This window comes from Sturnira hondurensis, unplaced genomic scaffold (genome assembly GCF_014824575.4).
Source record: "Sturnira hondurensis isolate 20B ecotype Veracruz unplaced genomic scaffold, ASM1482457v3 Scaffold0004136, whole genome shotgun sequence".
Lineage (NCBI taxonomy): Eukaryota > Metazoa > Chordata > Mammalia > Chiroptera > Phyllostomidae > Sturnira > Sturnira hondurensis.
This window is the reverse complement of record NW_028076767.1, coordinates 49,339,656-49,356,952: the sequence shown is the minus strand read 5'-3', so window position 1 is coordinate 49,356,952 and position 17,297 is coordinate 49,339,656. Positions and strand designations below refer to the sequence as shown.

The window sequence follows — 17,297 nt, the reverse complement described above, 5'->3', positions numbered from 1 at the left end:
TCACCTAAGGTAGACAGCCGAGTTCAATGAAAGGCGCTGGACTCACTTAAAACGCTTTCTGGAATGCCGTATCATCTGCCCATACATTAATCTTTCTTTGTTCCTGATGAATTCTAGCTTAGAATTTCATCTTATTTTAGGACAACGTAAAATCCCAACGTGTTGCCAAAAAACATTCTTAGAAAAAAAGATGGACAAACTTGTTTTCTACTTTTCAGTTTTGTCCCCATTTTGAAGTGTAACTCCCACAAAAACTGGGGAGAAGAAGCACGCAGGCTGATTATTCTTTCGTAGGTATCTACAAGACAATTTAATCTCTTCTGTTAACATTATCTCTAAATACTCAGTCTCTTCTTTCACAAACTGGAAGAAAATACACTTTATTATTTGGTCTTACTCTTCAGCCATTATGTTCACATCAAAAGGCTAATTTCTTATACCAACAGAGGAATCAAAATGCAAGTCTCTTTAAAAATTTAGACTTCAGGGTGCTGACAAAAATGAGAATTTTTATGCACAAGTAAATAATTGCTTAATTCTGAAAACCTATAACTTTGTCTATAAATTATATGCTACTCTGCTATCATTACTAAAAAACAGGAATAAAGAATATAGATAGCACTTCTGTCCTGTTAAAAACCCTGCCCATGATGGAGAAATATTAAGTTTGAGATGGAAATGACACTACACAGAATTTACACTTACACTACTAATGAAATGCATATTTCTTTTATAAACAACACGGCAGGGAATAATTCTAAAAGACAATCTCAAATCAAAAATACAATTTTATAAATAGAGTGCTGAGAAATCTACCACAACTCTTTTAATGATGCATTTGATGATAACGTGACAATTCATGGAGTAATGGCTGCAAAAATACATGTTAAACGTCGTGGTTTGCTGTATATCGTGCGCTCCAGTGTACAATGCATACCACGTTTTTGTGCGCATTGTGCACAGGATTACTATGCCCATGGTGTGTAATCATTATACTCGCGTGTAATGCATGTACTTTTCCCTCAAAATTTTGGGCAGAAAAATGGGCATTATACACAGCAACATATGATATTCAGTTCGATACTATGCATAAGTGAGCTTCGACCACTCTAGTGGACAAGTATTTTGCTGGTCTCTATCCCCAACACTGACTGCTAGCTCAAGTTTACACAAATTCAAATAATATCTATCTAATAACTGATCAGTACATGTCAAAGTATGTGCAGTAAATTAAATTAAACCCACAGTATACACAAAAGTAGTCAAGAATATGGCCTCAGCTTTTTCGGGCTTCCCCACCTAGTTACTTTAATCAAACACACTGGAAAGACTGTTAGCACATTAGACTGTAAACTGCATAAAGGATGCTAAAATGACCCCTTAGTAATAGCATGTGGGGAGGAGGGAAAAGTAAATCCAAGTATCCATCAACTGGGCACTGCTTATGTAAATCATGGTTCATCCCTACAAAGACATAATACACAGTTTGGGGAAACATAGAGCCCTTTAAGCAATGAAACGGAATAATTTATCGTTATATTAAGTGAAGATGCAAAGCACAAAGGAGCAATAACTGTGTATATATAAAAGAGAAAGAAACAATACCCATGTAGTCATTTACTCCTGAGTTTAAAGAGATGCCCCGTCCAATAGGGTAGTCAACAGCCATCTAAGGGTTCTTCAGCACAGAGATATGGCTAGTGTGACTAACAATTTAAATTTAAATTTCAGGTAATTGATTTAAATTTCAAATACGACTCAGTGTGAAATATTTTCTATTAAAGACAACTTGTTTTGTAGAACTCGAATCAGGTTAACAATTGCACCATTTAGACTGAATTTTTTAATGTGGGACCTACGAAATTTTAAATTGCAGTTGTGGTTCACGTTATGTTATTGCACCGTTGGACAGCACAGGTATCAAGTATCCTATTAGAATTCGTTAGAACTGGTAATGCCGATCGCCACTATGGAGAAAACCGGGGTGACAGAAACCGAGGGGCTGAGGGTGTAACTCTATGTTGTCATTTTTCTCTTTTGAATCTTGTGCCACCTGAATGTATCATCTGTTTAAAAACACTGAGTCAGTGATGTGACCTAAAAACCCCACTGTAAAGATTGTCTTTAGCATTAATTTTCAATTTAATCTTGAATGAAATCTCTTCCCCAAAAAGCAATATGGTACTTTTGAAGAGGTTATATATATGTGGCCTTTGGCAGAAAATGGTTTCTTATAACCTAAGATCACAGAAGTGTTTCACAAACTAAAGGTGCCAGAGCCACCCAATGACCATAGGAGACGAAAACCTTCAAAGCTCAAACTGCTGGTTTACGCCAGCCCAGTCCAGCACTTGGCACCACTGCCTTTGCCCCCATCAGAGACTGCTCTGTTTTTGACTTTCCATCACTGAATATATTTTGCCCATTTTCTTGTTCCTTTCTTCATCCACATCCGCAAGTAAAAATTTAATTATCTCTCTGTTTCCATTTAGCTCAGCATGCATCTACTTGGCTACCTAAAAAAAGAAAAATGCCAGGAAAATTCTCACTTTCACAACTTATGAAATTAAATTTTTCCATGAAGTAGTAGAGTACAAACATAAGCAGGCCACTAAGGGTTCAATAAAAGGGAGTGAATGGGTATTACATACCCAACTTTTTAAGTTGAAGCATCTAGCTTCTCTTTCAATAGGTATAGTAGTTAGGAACAAAAGATGGGAAGAATCCACTCCCATCATCTGGTACAGTACTCCTGTGAAAATTAAATGACCCTTCGACACTGTGTAGGAGTCTTACTGCCAACGAATAATGGAATCATAAATGCCTGAGAGTGATGGTCACTGTTTCAGACCATAAAATACAGATGCATCCTTTAAGACAGTAACTCTCTCTTTCCTCTTTCTATTAAAGTGATACTAATTGCCTATCAGATATAAAAGAAAAGAGAAACAAAGGTTTTCTTCTCTCTCTGACACTCCCATTGTGTGCATACCTTGCATCCACTATAGCACAAAGGGAAAAATATATTCGATGGCTCTTATAGTTATTTTGACTGCCATTGACTTAATTGGATGAGAAACTAGGGCACATCCATCAGACCTGCAAATGGCAGGGTAGTAGACGCTTTCAGATTTAGCGACTCGATTTCCTGTTTTTCCAGCATATCTAAGCTGATGCATGACTGTAGCAGCTGTTAAAACTGTGGTCCTGTGACACAACTCCCCTTGGAATTGACTAATACTTCCTTACTTCCATTCTCCAGAAGTAAATAGCATGTGTGCAGGTTAGAGAGATGAATTTCTCAAGGACTAGCAAGAAATGACCCGCCTAGGTCTGACTACCTTAATTCTACCTTCCTTACAAACACATCTTGGTATAATATAGAAGCTGTAATGTTAGGCAAGAAAGAGAAATGGTATATTGATTTTTTAAATTTATTTACTTTTATTAAATTTATTGTGCACAGCAGCACAATTTATAATCGCCAAGTGCTGGAAGCAGCCTAGGTGCCCACCAGCAAATGAGTGGATCAAAAAAACTGGTATATTTACACAATGGAATTCTACACAGCAGAGAGAAAGGAAGAGCTTATACCCTTTGCAACAGCATGGATGGATCTGGAGAGCATTATGCTAAGTGAAATAAGCCAGGCGGTGAGGGGCAAATACCATATGATCCCATCTCTAACTGGAACATAATCAATGAAAGAAAAAAGCAAACAAAATATAACCAGAGACATTGAAATTAAAACAATCTAACAATAGCCAGAGGGGAGGGAGGAGAGGACAGTGGAGAGAAGGGTTTTCAGGAACTACTGTAAAGGACACATGGACAAAACCAAGGGGGAGAGGGCAGAAGCAGGGGAGGGGGGTTTAGCTGTGGTGGGGGGCAGGGGTGGGGAGAAAATGCAGACAACTGCAATTGAACAACAATAAAATAAAATAAATCATTAGGGTGACATAGGTTAATAGAACCATATATATCTCAGGTGTACGGTTCTATAACACATCATCTGTGTACTATATTCTGTGTTCCCCACCCCAAGTCATCTCCTTCCATCACCATGTATGCCCCCATTCCCTTTGCTACCTCTCTCCACCTGCATTTCCCTGTGAATCATCAATCTGTTGTCTGTGTCTACGAGTTTTGCTTGGTTTTTTTGTGGTTTTTTTTGCTGAATCCCTTCACCTTTTTCACCCAGTCCCCGACCCACCTTCCCTCTGATAGCTGTCAGTCTGTTCTCTATGAGTCTGCTTCTATTTTGTTTTTACATGATTTTGTTCATTAGATTCCACATATCATTGAAATCATATGGTACTTGGCTTTCTCTGATTGGCTTACTTCACTTAGCCTAATGCTCTCGAGGTATACCTATGCTGTTGCAAAAGGTCAGATTTCCTTCTTTTAAATGGCCAAGTAGTATTGCATTGTGTAAATGTCATATAGCTTCTTTATCTACTCATCTACTGATGGGCACTTGGGCTGATTATAAATCTTGGCTATTATAAACAATGCTGCAATGAATTAGAGGTGCATATATTCTTCCAAACAACTGTTTCAGGTTTCTTCAGATATATTCCCTGAAGTGGAATCGCTGGGTCTTAAGGCAGTTCATTTTTAATTTTTTGAGGTAATGCCATACTGCTTTCCACAGAGGCTGCATTCCCACCAACAAGGCATGAGGGTTCCCTTTTCTCCACATCCTCATCAGCATTTGTTGTTTGTTGATTTATTGATGATAGCCATTCTGACAGGTGTGAGATGATACCTCACTGTGATGATTAGTCTTGTTGAGCATCTTTTCACAAGTCTGTTGGCCATCTTACGTCTCTTTGGAGAAGTGCCCATTCAATTCTTTTGCCCAATTTTAAACTGGATTTTGGGGGTGTTAAGTTCTTTATAAATTTTGGATATCAACCCCTTATCAGATGTATCATTGGTGAATATGTTCTTGCATTCAGTGGATTGTCTTTTCATTTTGTCGAGGTTTCCTTTTCTGTGCAAACACTTTTTAGTTTGATGTAGTCTCATTTGTTTATTTTTTTTATTTTGTTTCCTTTGCTACAATAAATGTGCAAGATTTTACTGCCTATGCTTTCTCCTAGGATTGTTATGGTTTAGAGTCTACCATTTAAGTCTTTAATCCACTTTGAGTTGATCCTTGTTGGTGGTGTAGTAATAGCATTTTTGCACATATCTGTCCAGCTTTCCAACAGTATTTCTTGAGTAGACTATCTGAACCATTGTATGTTCTTGCCTCCTTTGTCAATATTAATTGACTATAAAGGCATAAGGTTATTTCTAGTCTCTCAATCCCATTTTATTGATCTATATGTCTGTGTTTATGCCAGCACAATGTTGTTTTGATTTCTATGGTCTTGCAGTGTAGTTTGATGTCAGGTAGCATGATTCCTCCAACTTTGTTCTTCCATCTCAAGATTGCTGTGGCCGTTCAGGGTCTTCTGTGATCCCATATAGATTTTTGGAATATGTGTTCTATTTCTGTGAAATACACTATTCGTATCTTGATGGGAATTGTGGTGAGTCTATAGCCTTCTTTGGGTAGTATAGACATTTTAACACTATTGATTCTTCCTACCCATGAACATAATATATGCTTCTACTTATTTGTATCTTCTTTAATTTCTTTCTTCAGTGTCTTAAAATTTTCTGAGTATAGGCTTTTTACAATCTTGGTTAAACTTAGTCCTAGGTATTTTATTTAATTTTTTATGCAATTTTAAATGGGAGTGTTTTCTTAGTTTCCCTTTCTGATAGTTCATTACTGGTTTAAGCAAATGCCACTGATTTCTGAATATTTCTTTTGTATCCTGCTACTTTACTGAACTCATTTATCACTTCTAGTAGTTTTTTTTTTATGTGTGTGTGGAATTTTTAGGATTCTCTATATACAATATAAAGGCATCTGCAAATGACAACAGTTTTACTCTTTCTTTTACAATTTGACTGTCTTTTATTTCTTCTTCTTGTCTGATTGCTGTGGCTAGGACTTCAGTACTCTGTTGAATAAGAGAAGTGAAAGAGGATATCCCTGTCTTGTTCCCAATCTGAAGGGGAATGCTGGTAGTTCTTACCCATCGAGTACGATGCTGGCAGTTGTTTTGTCATATATGGCTTTTATTATGTTGAGGTATGTTCCCTCTGTTCCCACTTTCGTCAGAGTTTTCGTCATAAATGGGTGATAGATTTAACTAAATGCTTTTTCTGCATCTACTGATAGCATCACGTGGTTTTATGTTATATCATATTTATTCATTTGCAGATATTGTACCAGCCTTTCATCACTAGAATAAATCCCACTTGATCATGGTGTATGAGCTTTTTAATATGTTGCTGGATCTGCTTTGCTAATATTTCCTTGGGGATTTTAGCATCTATATGCATCAGGGATACTGGCTTATAATTTTCTTTCTTTATAGTGTCTTTATCTGGTTTTGGAATTAGGATAATGCTGGTCTCATAACAGGTTGGGAGTCTACCCTCTTCTTACATTTTTTGGAATTGTTTAAGAGGGATAGGTGTTAGATTGAAATGGTATATTTAATTTTAACAAATACCAGACAAGAAGTCAGAATCATTAATTTATAGGCACAACCACATTTTGGACACAAACTACCAAAACTCAGGTTCTTTTTAATTCCATTTCAGAGGTTTGCCTCCAAATCACTTCATTTTCAAACATCAAATCCCACAAATTTTGGCATTTTTGCTCTTAATTTTGCCCAAAGTAATTTTCTATGAGGCTTTTATAAAAGAAATTTTCTGTTCTATGAACACAAACTTCCCACTTTTTTAAACCAATTATGTGTATTATTTCTAATGCTCTAATATCAATGGGACAGGGGGTCCCATTGAGTGGAACAAGAATAATTAGAGAAAATTCAACTAAGGGACTCTGTCTGCTCACCTACCACATCCACTCTTATCTCACAACCAAAAACCTCAAAGCCTTAACAAGGCCACATCTTTTTTTCTAGAGAATAGGCAGTTAAGAAAGTGACCCAGTTTTGCAGTGTGGTACACTCTTCCACTAAATTCCTGAAGGCCTGACTCTGAGTTATATCCCTGAGCTACATACCATGAAAAAACACAGATGTAATCATGATATGACCCATCACACATGTTGGAAACTCAAATACCTTCATTTACTGCCAAGGAAACTTGGAAATTCTGATCGTTGTAAATATTTGTAACTATTTAAAATGTGTTAGAAGTTACAAATAGTAATTACTTTTGGCCAAGATCAAGTGTAAAAGTTATAAACAGTAATAAGTTTTCAGATTTTTGAGTTGAACTCAAATTATTTTTCTTGCCTTCACATTCTTTCCTGTCTTAATAGTGACCCATGACCATCCCAATTAAATCCTTTATTTGTCAAACTACTGCACAATTCAATTCCAGATCTAAAGTCAATAAATAGTTTTAACTTACTTCAATCTTTGAACAGTACTGTGAACTTAAACTATATTAATAATATAACCCAAGTTTAGTCTAGCATTTTCTAAAATTAGTCAGTCTTTGAGAGCCTTTTCCAAAGAATTCATTCCTCAGCTGTGAAGTTCCTATGCAAAGCTAAAGACACTTTGGCCCTTTATAAATAGTCATGGGAAACTTCTTTCTCCCATACTCCTAGTTTGTTTTTACTATAACAGATGGGAAAAAATTTAGCAAAGTAAAGTCATTAAAAAAGTCATAAAACAACTATCATACTAATGTTAGAACACTAAAAGCTTAGAGATATGAAGTATCTTTAACAATAAAAATGACTGCTGAATATTATAAATACCACTTGACTTAATTCATAAAATAAGTACAGACTCAGAAACCTAAATAGAAACTCCTTCTACCTCTAGTCCATCTCCTAGGCACATCTGTTTCTAAATATCCTAGCTACCTATCAGTCATTTTTTGAGATAGTTTCTCCAGCACAGAAGTTCAGATCTTCTCTATAACACATATTCCAACATCTTATAAATGTTAAAATTCCACAATGCTTACCAAGGGGCCAAGGTTAAGGCTTCACTTGAGGAAAAAAAAAAGTAGCAATTAGCAACCACAATTCTGCAAAACCTTTTGCTGTAAGATATATATTGTTTTATACAAACAGAATATAAATAATTTTGTTCCAATTTATTTTTAAGTCTAATACTTAGAGGACTCCCCAGGAAATAAACTTTAAATTAAATAATCACTATTTCATTTGCCAATTTTATTAGTTAGGCTGGGGTGTCAACAAACTTTTTTCTGTATATGGGCAGCATACAAATTTTTTAGCTTTGCAGGCCATGTATTCTGTGTCTGGACTACTCAAATATAACATGAAAGCAGTCGTATACAATATTGCAAATAAGTAGATATGTCTCAAAGCCAATAGAACTCTCTGCAAAAACAGGTAGAGGATTAGAAATTAATATCCAGAATATGTAACAACTTCTAACACTCACCTTGACCAGCCTGGCTCAGTTGGTTGAGTCTCACCCAAAGTAAAAGGTCGCAGGTTTGATTCCTGGTCAGGGCACGCGCTTGGGTTGTGACAGCTAGGCCCCGGTTAGGGGTGTGGATAAAGCAACCCACCAATGTCTCTCTCACACACTGATGTTTTTCTCCCTCTCTTTCTCCCTTCCTTCCCCTCTCTCTAAAAATAAAGAAATAAAATATTTTTTAAAAAACCCTAAAATCAGCAACCAAAAAAAACCCAAAACCAAACAATCAATTAAAAAATAAGCAAAGGACTTAAACAAACATTACTCACAAAATCTATGAATAGACTAAAGCATGACATGATGCTCAATGTCACTATCATTTGGGAAATGCAAATCAAAACTTCACTGACATACCACACTCATTAGAACGGCCACTATGAAAAGACAGAAAATGATGAGGGTTGGAGAGGATGTAGAAAAATTAGAAACCTTGTGCACTGTTGTCGGGGCTGTAAAATGTTTCAGCTACTATGGAAAACAGTATGGTGGCCTCAAAAAACTAAAAATGGGATGACCACAGGATCCAGCAACTCCATTTCTGGCTCTATACTCCCCAAAAGTAAAAGCAAGTTTTCAAAGAGGTCTTCATACACCCATTTTCCTAGCAGCATTATTTATAATCGCCAAAATATGGAAGCAACCCCAGTGCCCAAGGACAGATGAATGGATAAGCAACAATGTTATATATGCATACAGTGGAATATTATTATTCAGCCTTAAAAAGGAAGGAGATGTTGATATGATGCAATATGGATGAGTCTTCAGCATATTATGCTGCGTGAAATAAGCCAGTCACAAAAAGACAAAGAATGTTTGATTGCATCTATAGGAAGCATCTGGAGTCGTCCAAATCACAGACCAAGAAAGGGGAATGGTGACTGCCAGGGCTGGGAAGAGAGGGGAACGGGAGTTTGGGTTAAGGAACACCACTGTAACTTAAACTGGTTAAGTGGTAAATTTTAGATCACGTACATCTTATCAAAATAAAAAAATCTGGAGAAAAGAAAAACAAATGCATGTAGAGGGCCCATTCCGAGACAATTTGCTGAGCCATAGTTTGCTGATCAGTGAGTTATGCTATTGCATTTTAAGTTCTAAATATAATGTTTTCAAGTTAGCATAAAAGTACCTTTTCTACGTAAAAGCCAAGAACTTATATGTATGACCCATGGACATGAACTAAGTGGCGGGGGAGGATTACTGGTGGGAGGGGAGTGCAGGGTGGAAGGGAATAAAGGGGAGAAAAATGGGACAACTGTAATAGCATAATCAATAAAATATATTTTAAAATAATAAAATTTTTCAGTCATGTCCATTGAAATTTATGATATATAATTAATGACACTTTGATAAAGTTTCTTTTAGCTTTATAATCTGTTAGTAATGCCATGTGAATTTTTAGGATTGCTGTCGAATTTGCTTTTTTCATGTACAAATTATAAGACTGTACGATTTTTAAATTTTTTTATGAAGAGGCTAGTTGTAAATAATCTTTGAATTGATTGCACTCACTGACCAGACTGTGATCTATGCAGTTTCTTGTAGTAAATTAAAAGTTTCATTTTTATTTTTTAAAAACAGTACCACTTCTACACAAACATCATGTTCCTTTATTTTTTCCTGCATAGTTACAGATAATTTTAGTAAAGCTGTTAATATTAGAAGTCAATCTCCCAGTACCTAGAAAAACATGTTTTATGTAAAATAAGGGCTCACAAGTTATAACTAATTAATTAAATGAAAGCAGTTGTTTCAGTAACCTGAAGCTTGGCATTTATTATTATATAAATAAACTTGGCATTTCAATAATACAGTAAGGCCATAATGTTATTCAATTACCCTCTAACAAATTCAAAGGAAATTAGACTTTGAAGAAAAAGTCTAGCATCATCTTAAACAATTTCACTTTTCTTATTTAGTAAATAACCTTAATAGATGCCTAATAGCAAAAATAAATACAGATTGTCATGTGACAAAAGACTGTCAGTTTACTGAGTTAAATTATATCATTCAAAACATGAAGATGTTAAACATGGTTCTGAAAACATAAGCTACGTATTTAAGTTCCTTTTCAATGCTAAGCATTGAGTTTCTTATGCATTCGAATTTGTAGGAGTTTTTAAAAAATAATTTTTAAATGATTTTTTTTAAATCAGGAGAAGGCATTTATAAAACCACTTTAAACAAAAATATTCTTTAGCCACTGAGTAAAACTTATGACAGCAATGTACTGGTGACAATGGGCCTAGTGAGGAGGAGCACAGGTTTGGGGACCAGATGCTGTTTCCTTACTCTTGCATCTTTCATCCCTTAGAGTTGTGTAGCCTTGCTGTGTTAAGCTCTTTGAGCCTCAGTTTCCACAGTTGTAACAGTTAATATACTTCCTCAGAAAGGATTAATAGTTTTGTTTTGTTTTTTTAACAAAATACTAATACTGTAAAGCACCTAAATGGATCTTTAAAAAAGCAAAATAAAGCTGAAAGTTTAGGGTATTGAGTTCCTGTAAAATAATTAACATCACCCTCCATTCTCTTTATGGCTTCATCTCCATCTCACCTGTTGAGATCTACTCAATCAAAGGTCCTCAGATGTGGTTGCATATAAGAATCACCTGAGCTGCATTTTAAAACTCCATGCCCAAGATGACAGCATCCGCAAACACAGTTCGCCTCCCACAACCACATCAAAATGACAACAAAACCATAGAACAACCATCATTCAGAACCATCAAAAACTGAGCTACGTGTAAGTTCTACAATTACGGAATTAAAGAGGAAACTACATCAAGACTGGTGGGAGGGGTGGAGATGTAAATGGTCTGGTCCCAGACGCAAGGGTGGCAGATAAAAATCAGCAGGAATATATTAGGAGTGAAGGTTTCTAGCCCCACAACAGGCACTCCAGCCCAGGGTTCCAGTGCCAGAACGTGAAGTTGCCATAACTTTTGGCTGTAAAAACTAGCAGGGATTGAGGCTGTAGCAGACAGAAACTGCTGGAATCCCAGGGAGTTCCTCTGAAAGAGCCCACACACACTCATTCAGACTCACTCCCTCTGAGCTCCAGCAGGTTGAATGGCACTAGAAACACACTCGGAGGAACTGAGTTGTCTGGCATCAGGGCAAGATTTGGGGGGCAGCTTTCTCCCGGATAGAATTGCTGTCACTGTTCCCTTCCTGAGCTCTCCTCCCACAGAGCGAGCAGACAGGTGCCATATCTGAGACTCCATCAACTTGGCTCACACTGTTTGCTCCACCCTGGTGACTCCCTGCGCCCCAACCCACTCAACTTTCAGGTCCACCCAAGCTGTTTCTGGTGGATTCTCCATACAAATGGGTTGTCTTGGCCCATGCTTCAGATTTTCCTAAATTCTCTCAAACAAGCAGCATCTGGCTTCAGCAAGCCCCATACTTCTTGCTAAGTTGCCCCAGGCCTGGCACGATCTAGCACCAACCAGCCTCGCTTCACAGTCTGGCTTTGCCTGGCCACCTCCAAGCCCAGCACAAGTAGCAGCCATCTGCAGAATGCTTTGTAGCTTATGCTGTGGGACCTTAGACAGAACACAGGTGGTAGCTGACCTTGGATGTGCCAACAGCAATCAAGGCCCAACTACAAGAGGAGGGTGTACAGAGCCCACACATTGGGCACACCTCAAGTACCAGCTTGGGTCATAGGGGAGGCTGTGCCACTGGACCCTTCAGAGCACCTACTATATTAGGCCACTCCACCAAGCCTGGGAAGCACAGCAGCTCTACCTAATATGTCTGCCAAAATGAGGAGACAAAGATGAAAGAACACAAATCTCCAGAAAACGAAAACTAACAAAATGGAGACAGGCAATCTATCAGATGCAGGGTTCAAGACACTGGTTATAAGTATGCTCAAGGAACTTAGTGAGGATCTCAAAAGCATAAAAAAAGACCCAGTCAGAAACAAATGATTCACTAATTGAAATAAAGACCAACTTCCAGGGAATCAACTGTAGAGTGGATGAAGCCAATAATCAAATCAGTGATTTGGAATATAAGGAAGCAAAAGCAATGAATCATAACAGCAAGAAGAAAAAAGAATCCATAAAAATGAGGACAGAGTAAGGAGCCTCCGGGACAACTTCAAGCATACCAACATTGGCATCATAGGGGTGCCAGAAGGAGAATAGAGCAAGAAATTGGACATCTATCTGAAAAAATAATGAAAGAAAACTTTCCTAATTTGGTGAAGGAAATAGGCATGCAAGTCCAGGAAGCACAGAGAGTCCCAAATAAGATGAACCCAAAGAGGCTTATGCCAAGACATGTCAAAACTAAAATGCCAAAGTTTAAAGGCAAAGAATCTTAAAAGCAGTAAGGAAAAAGTAGTTAGTGACCTACCATGGAGCCCCCATGAAACTGTCAGCGGATTTCTCAAAAGAAACTTTGGAGCTAGAAGCAATTGGCAAAAAAAACATTCTAAGTGATGTGAAGCAAGGACCTGCACCCAAGATTGCTCTACTCAACAATGGTATCATTTAGAATCAAAGGACAAATAAAGAACAAGCTAAAGGAGTACATCACCATCAAACCAGTGTTACGAAATGTTAAAGGGTCTTCTTTAGGGACATCTAAAATATGAGCAATCAAATGGCAACAAATACATATCTATAAACAATTGAATCTAAAAAATAAAACAAAGAAGAATAACAGAAACTGAATCATAGATACAGAGAGCACTTTGAAGGTTGCCAGATGGGAGGGGGATTGGGGAATGGGGAAAAGGGGTACAAGGATTGAGAAGTACAAACTGGTAGTGACACAATGTTCATGGGGATATAAAGTACAGCATTAGGAATAGAGTAGCCAAGGAACGTGTATGTGTGACCATGAACATGGACTTAGGTGAGGGGATTGGGGAGTGGAGGGAGAAAAGGAGGGGACGGATTGAGATAAATTGTAATAGCAAAATCAATAAAATATAATTAAAAATAAAATATAAAATAACAAAAACTCCATGCTCTTGTCCAAGACCAGGTAAAATCAGGCTATGTAATGTTGTGAGAGCATGGGGACTAGTATTAAGATCCCCAGGTAATGCTCGTGTTGAAACTTTAGCTAACACATTCAAATTCTAAGTAGTAAATAAATGTTAGTAACCAGGAACTCAGTTTTATATAGTCAGTGAATTTCAGAACCTATAATATATCCACATAAAAGCTTAAGAAAGCCCCTGCTAAATTATCCATTTTTACACCATCTTCAATTAAGTCCTAGGTCCAAAGTCACGAAAGTTTAAAGTAGTAGGCTTCCCTGCCCGCCCCCCCCACCACCATTCCTGAAAATTGTTTCAGATTCAAAACATTAAGGTTCCTCAAAGCAAGGTCAACTACACTGTTGACATTTAAATTTCAAAGAGTCTTTTTTTTAAAGTATATCTGTATGGGCTAGTAATAAATACAAGCACAAGTAGCTCTAAAGCTAAGGTAACCAAGATGGTTATTTAAAATTTAAATGTATCATATAGTGGTTAGAAAAAGATTAAAAACAATTAATGCAACTAGTCCCAAATTTTCCTTCAGGTTTTGCCACTAATTTGCTATCGAACTTCAGCAAAGTCAGTCTCTCTCAACATCAGACTGTCGTTTATAAAATATGGAGTTGCACTAAATTTCTTTAAAATGACCTGTTATAACAATGCAAGACCTGGAAAATTATAGAGAAGTCCTATAGAACAGTAATATACAAGATTAAGGGTTAAACTAGGCCTCATAAACTATTAGAGTAATGAGTCATAACTTAAGTAGTTTTATAATAAGGAATTTACTTCCCAAACCTAACAATTTATTATAACGTATTGACTGAGTTTGCTCCCTGCCACCTCCTAAATACCTACTCCTAGGATAAAATTTTTCACAATTGAAACCTTTTAAATGTCTTGTTTTTTTTAGAAAAATTACAAAGGCAATACTGAATACCAAATATTCAAAAAATATTATGTAATAGGCACTTGGGATATGCCTAGAGACAAAATAGATAAGTGAAAGAAGACAGATAAAGTACAGAAGTAATTTTTTTTAAGATTTTATTTATTTATCTTTAGAAGGGAAGGGAAGGAGAGAAATATCAATGTATGGTTGCCTCTCGTGAGTCCCCTGCTAGGAACTGGCCTGCAACCCAGGCATGTGCCCTGACTGGGAATCGAATCATGATCCTGTGGTTTGCAGGCCCACGCTCAATCCACTGAGCTACACCAGCCTGGGCCAGAAGTAATTTTTTGTTTACACTTTCATCTACTGATAACTTCTCTAAATAAAATAATGTCGGTAAAATGATACAGTGGGATGCTTAGATATGATATTGAAGCATTATTCCAGATGTCACTCCTTAAATTTGGAGAGAGGAGGGCAAAGTTCCTTAAAAGAATTTTCTTCACAATTGAGAAATTAGATAAAAGTTTTGTAAGTTCATTTAATAAAGAACTTATTAAACCTCTAAATTATCAAAAGTAAATTCTGAAGTATCTTACCTACAGTCACCTTCTCACTAGCAAACTCTTACCATTCCTTCCTCTGATCTCACATGTTTTACTAAAAAGTATTAACTGATTTCTAAATACCCATAAGTATATTTCATGTATGTGCATATGCTAGGTTCTTTTTTAAAGTACTTTAACCTAATCCATTTTCAAATCCACCCATTTGATCCTATCTTATTTTGTGATACCTTAATATATCCCAGTATTCCTGAAAACTCTCTAATCTTCAATTTACGTCACCCTGCAGCTCCCTTAAGCGGCTCGTGCTATCGTGATTAACATTGTTCTACTCATGCATTTCTTTACTTATGCATCCTAATATGACGCTCCATGGAAGCATATATGATAATACCTAAACAACAAAAAAAACCGGGGAAAGAATAGGAATCGAAGTCAACAGTAGCACAGCTCCTTGCAAAGGGGAGAAGCTATTTGAAACAAAATGAAAGAATTAATTCATATACTACGTATTATTCTAAATATATTTTCTATTAGTCATGTTGCTTTGAGACTTTTCCATGTTTCCTCTAGACAACTGCCAATGTTCGCATGGTCTCTGATGAATAAACATGCTGTGACTTGCTTCTAAGTAAAGGCCTGTCATGGTCCAGGGAAAAATGACTTCCCTACTCCTCAATCAGGAAAATTGTACAACTCTCCTTCATAGGTTACAAAGTCTATTTTTCCTTAAGGCTTCTTTTCTGGAATGTTTCTATTCCCCTTAGGGCATTTCTGAGCTCAGATCATCAGAAAAGAACCAAGGCGGGGGAACAAGGTAGGAAAAAGTTATACTGTATCAAAGGGGTTTCCCACTCAGAAACTCAACGAGCACTCCTGTTAAGCCTTCACTGTTTACCAAGAGGAGGGATATTTTCAGGTTCTCCCCAGCTCTTGCAGAACTACCTGTTCTCAATACTGTTTATCCAAACGCTTAGCAAGGTGGTATTAGCATATCTGGCAGGAAGACATGCTTCATTTAATATTAACTCACCATGTGACAGCCCCTTCACCTCCAATCTCTCCTCAAACACGTGGATACAAAGGAAAGTATGGTTGTTTGCAGTCTGACTTCGCGCTAGTCTTTGGCACCAGCAATTGGTCACAGACACACACACACCCCCAATCAGAGGCTCGCACCCCGCCCGGTCCTGAAACTGTCAGGCGGGCTGACAGCTGGTACACCCTCCCTTCGTCCTCCAACCGCTCGAAGAAAGCCCCTTCCTGAGTCACCTTGACATTGCTCACCTGCCTGAGCCTCTGCTCGCGTCCAAGGAAACTTTCCCCCTTCCCAGGAGCTCACTTACAGGTATTGTCCGCCGCTCTCCCAGAGCCCCAACAAGGGGCCCTTTGTTACACTTTTTGCTCCCGCACTCTTCACCCAATTCCTGGCATTCAGCTGCTCGTCGGCAACTCAGAGCAGCCCCAGTAGGAAAGCAATGAAAAACTACCAGATCCCCAACCCTGGGCGGCCTCCAAGGAGGCCGGAGGAAGCAGCCTCCTTGGCCGCGTGTGGGTTAGCCAGCTAAGGCCCCTGGCAGAGCAGCGAGTTGCCGGCCAGGTGAACCCGCAGAGACCCCGCTGCCAGGATCCTCCCCCATGAGCGGCAGCGCGGCACTCTCGACTTACCCAGCTAGAGCGGCGGGCGGTGTCTGCATCGCCTGGGTGTCCTGCGTGCTCGGAGCTCGGCCGTCCATCACCCTGTGGATCGCTGCGCGGGCTCCAGCTCCCAGGCGGCGCGTCACTGCTGGAGTGGGAGAGGCCAGGCGGTCAGGGCGGGACGCGCGCCTTCCCGCGGTCTGAGCAGGGCTGGCCGCGCGTCAGGAGACCGCCCGAGCCACCCAAACCCCGGAGCGGCCCGCCTCCGGAGTGCGCTTCCACCTGCGGGCCCGCTCCCAGCCCGCGGGCGCCGGGAACTGCTGCGGCAGTCGCAGGCGCTGCAGCCTCCGCCCCGTGGGGTTCACTAGGTAGCCATTTGGCGCCTCTACGGGAGGGAGAGGCGCTGCCCAGGCTGCAAGGAGGAGGAGCGGGGCTAGGGACTAGGCGCACAGGCTCGGCCGCCACGCCTGCAGCCTGCAGCGCACCCCCGGGCGCACAAACAAAACGCCCAGGAAAAACTTGAATAAAAGTTCAGAGGGTTGGTTTCTCTTTTCCCACCCAGGGCTCCTACTTTCTTTTTCAGAAGGAGACAGGGGCTCGCCTGTTCTCTCCCGCGGCTTTCTGCCCCACTCTTTCCGCCCCCGGGCCGAGAGCTCTCAGTTCGGCTCTCAAGCCAGAACTTGAAGGGAGGAG

General features: G+C 38.9%; 1 protein-coding gene and 1 long non-coding RNA gene across 6 annotated transcripts in view; one reads left to right on the top strand and one right to left on the bottom strand.

Moving 5' to 3' along the window:
- The window catches only part of COBLL1 (cordon-bleu WH2 repeat protein like 1), a 159,876-nt gene that overhangs the window by 142,214 nt on the left and 365 nt on the right, over nucleotides 1-17,297 (bottom strand). For 4 of the 5 annotated variants that reach the window (XM_037044569.1, XM_037044570.1, XM_037044567.1 and 1 more), the window contains exon 2: nucleotides 16,635-16,752. In XM_037044569.1, the coding sequence (XP_036900464.1) occupies nucleotides 16,635-16,752 (118 nt within the window). Of the gene's footprint in view, nucleotides 1-16,634; nucleotides 16,753-17,175; nucleotides 17,287-17,297 lie in introns of those variants that run through there. The other variant, XM_037044568.1, reaches the window with a different exon arrangement.
- LOC118985768 (uncharacterized) overlaps nucleotides 15,568-17,297 on the top strand; it is a 32,993-nt gene continuing 31,263 nt past the window's right edge. Inside the window, exon 1 of the long non-coding RNA XR_005066193.1 lies at nucleotides 15,568-16,314. This is a non-coding gene — a long non-coding RNA (uncharacterized LOC118985768). The remainder of the gene's footprint in view (nucleotides 16,315-17,297) is intronic.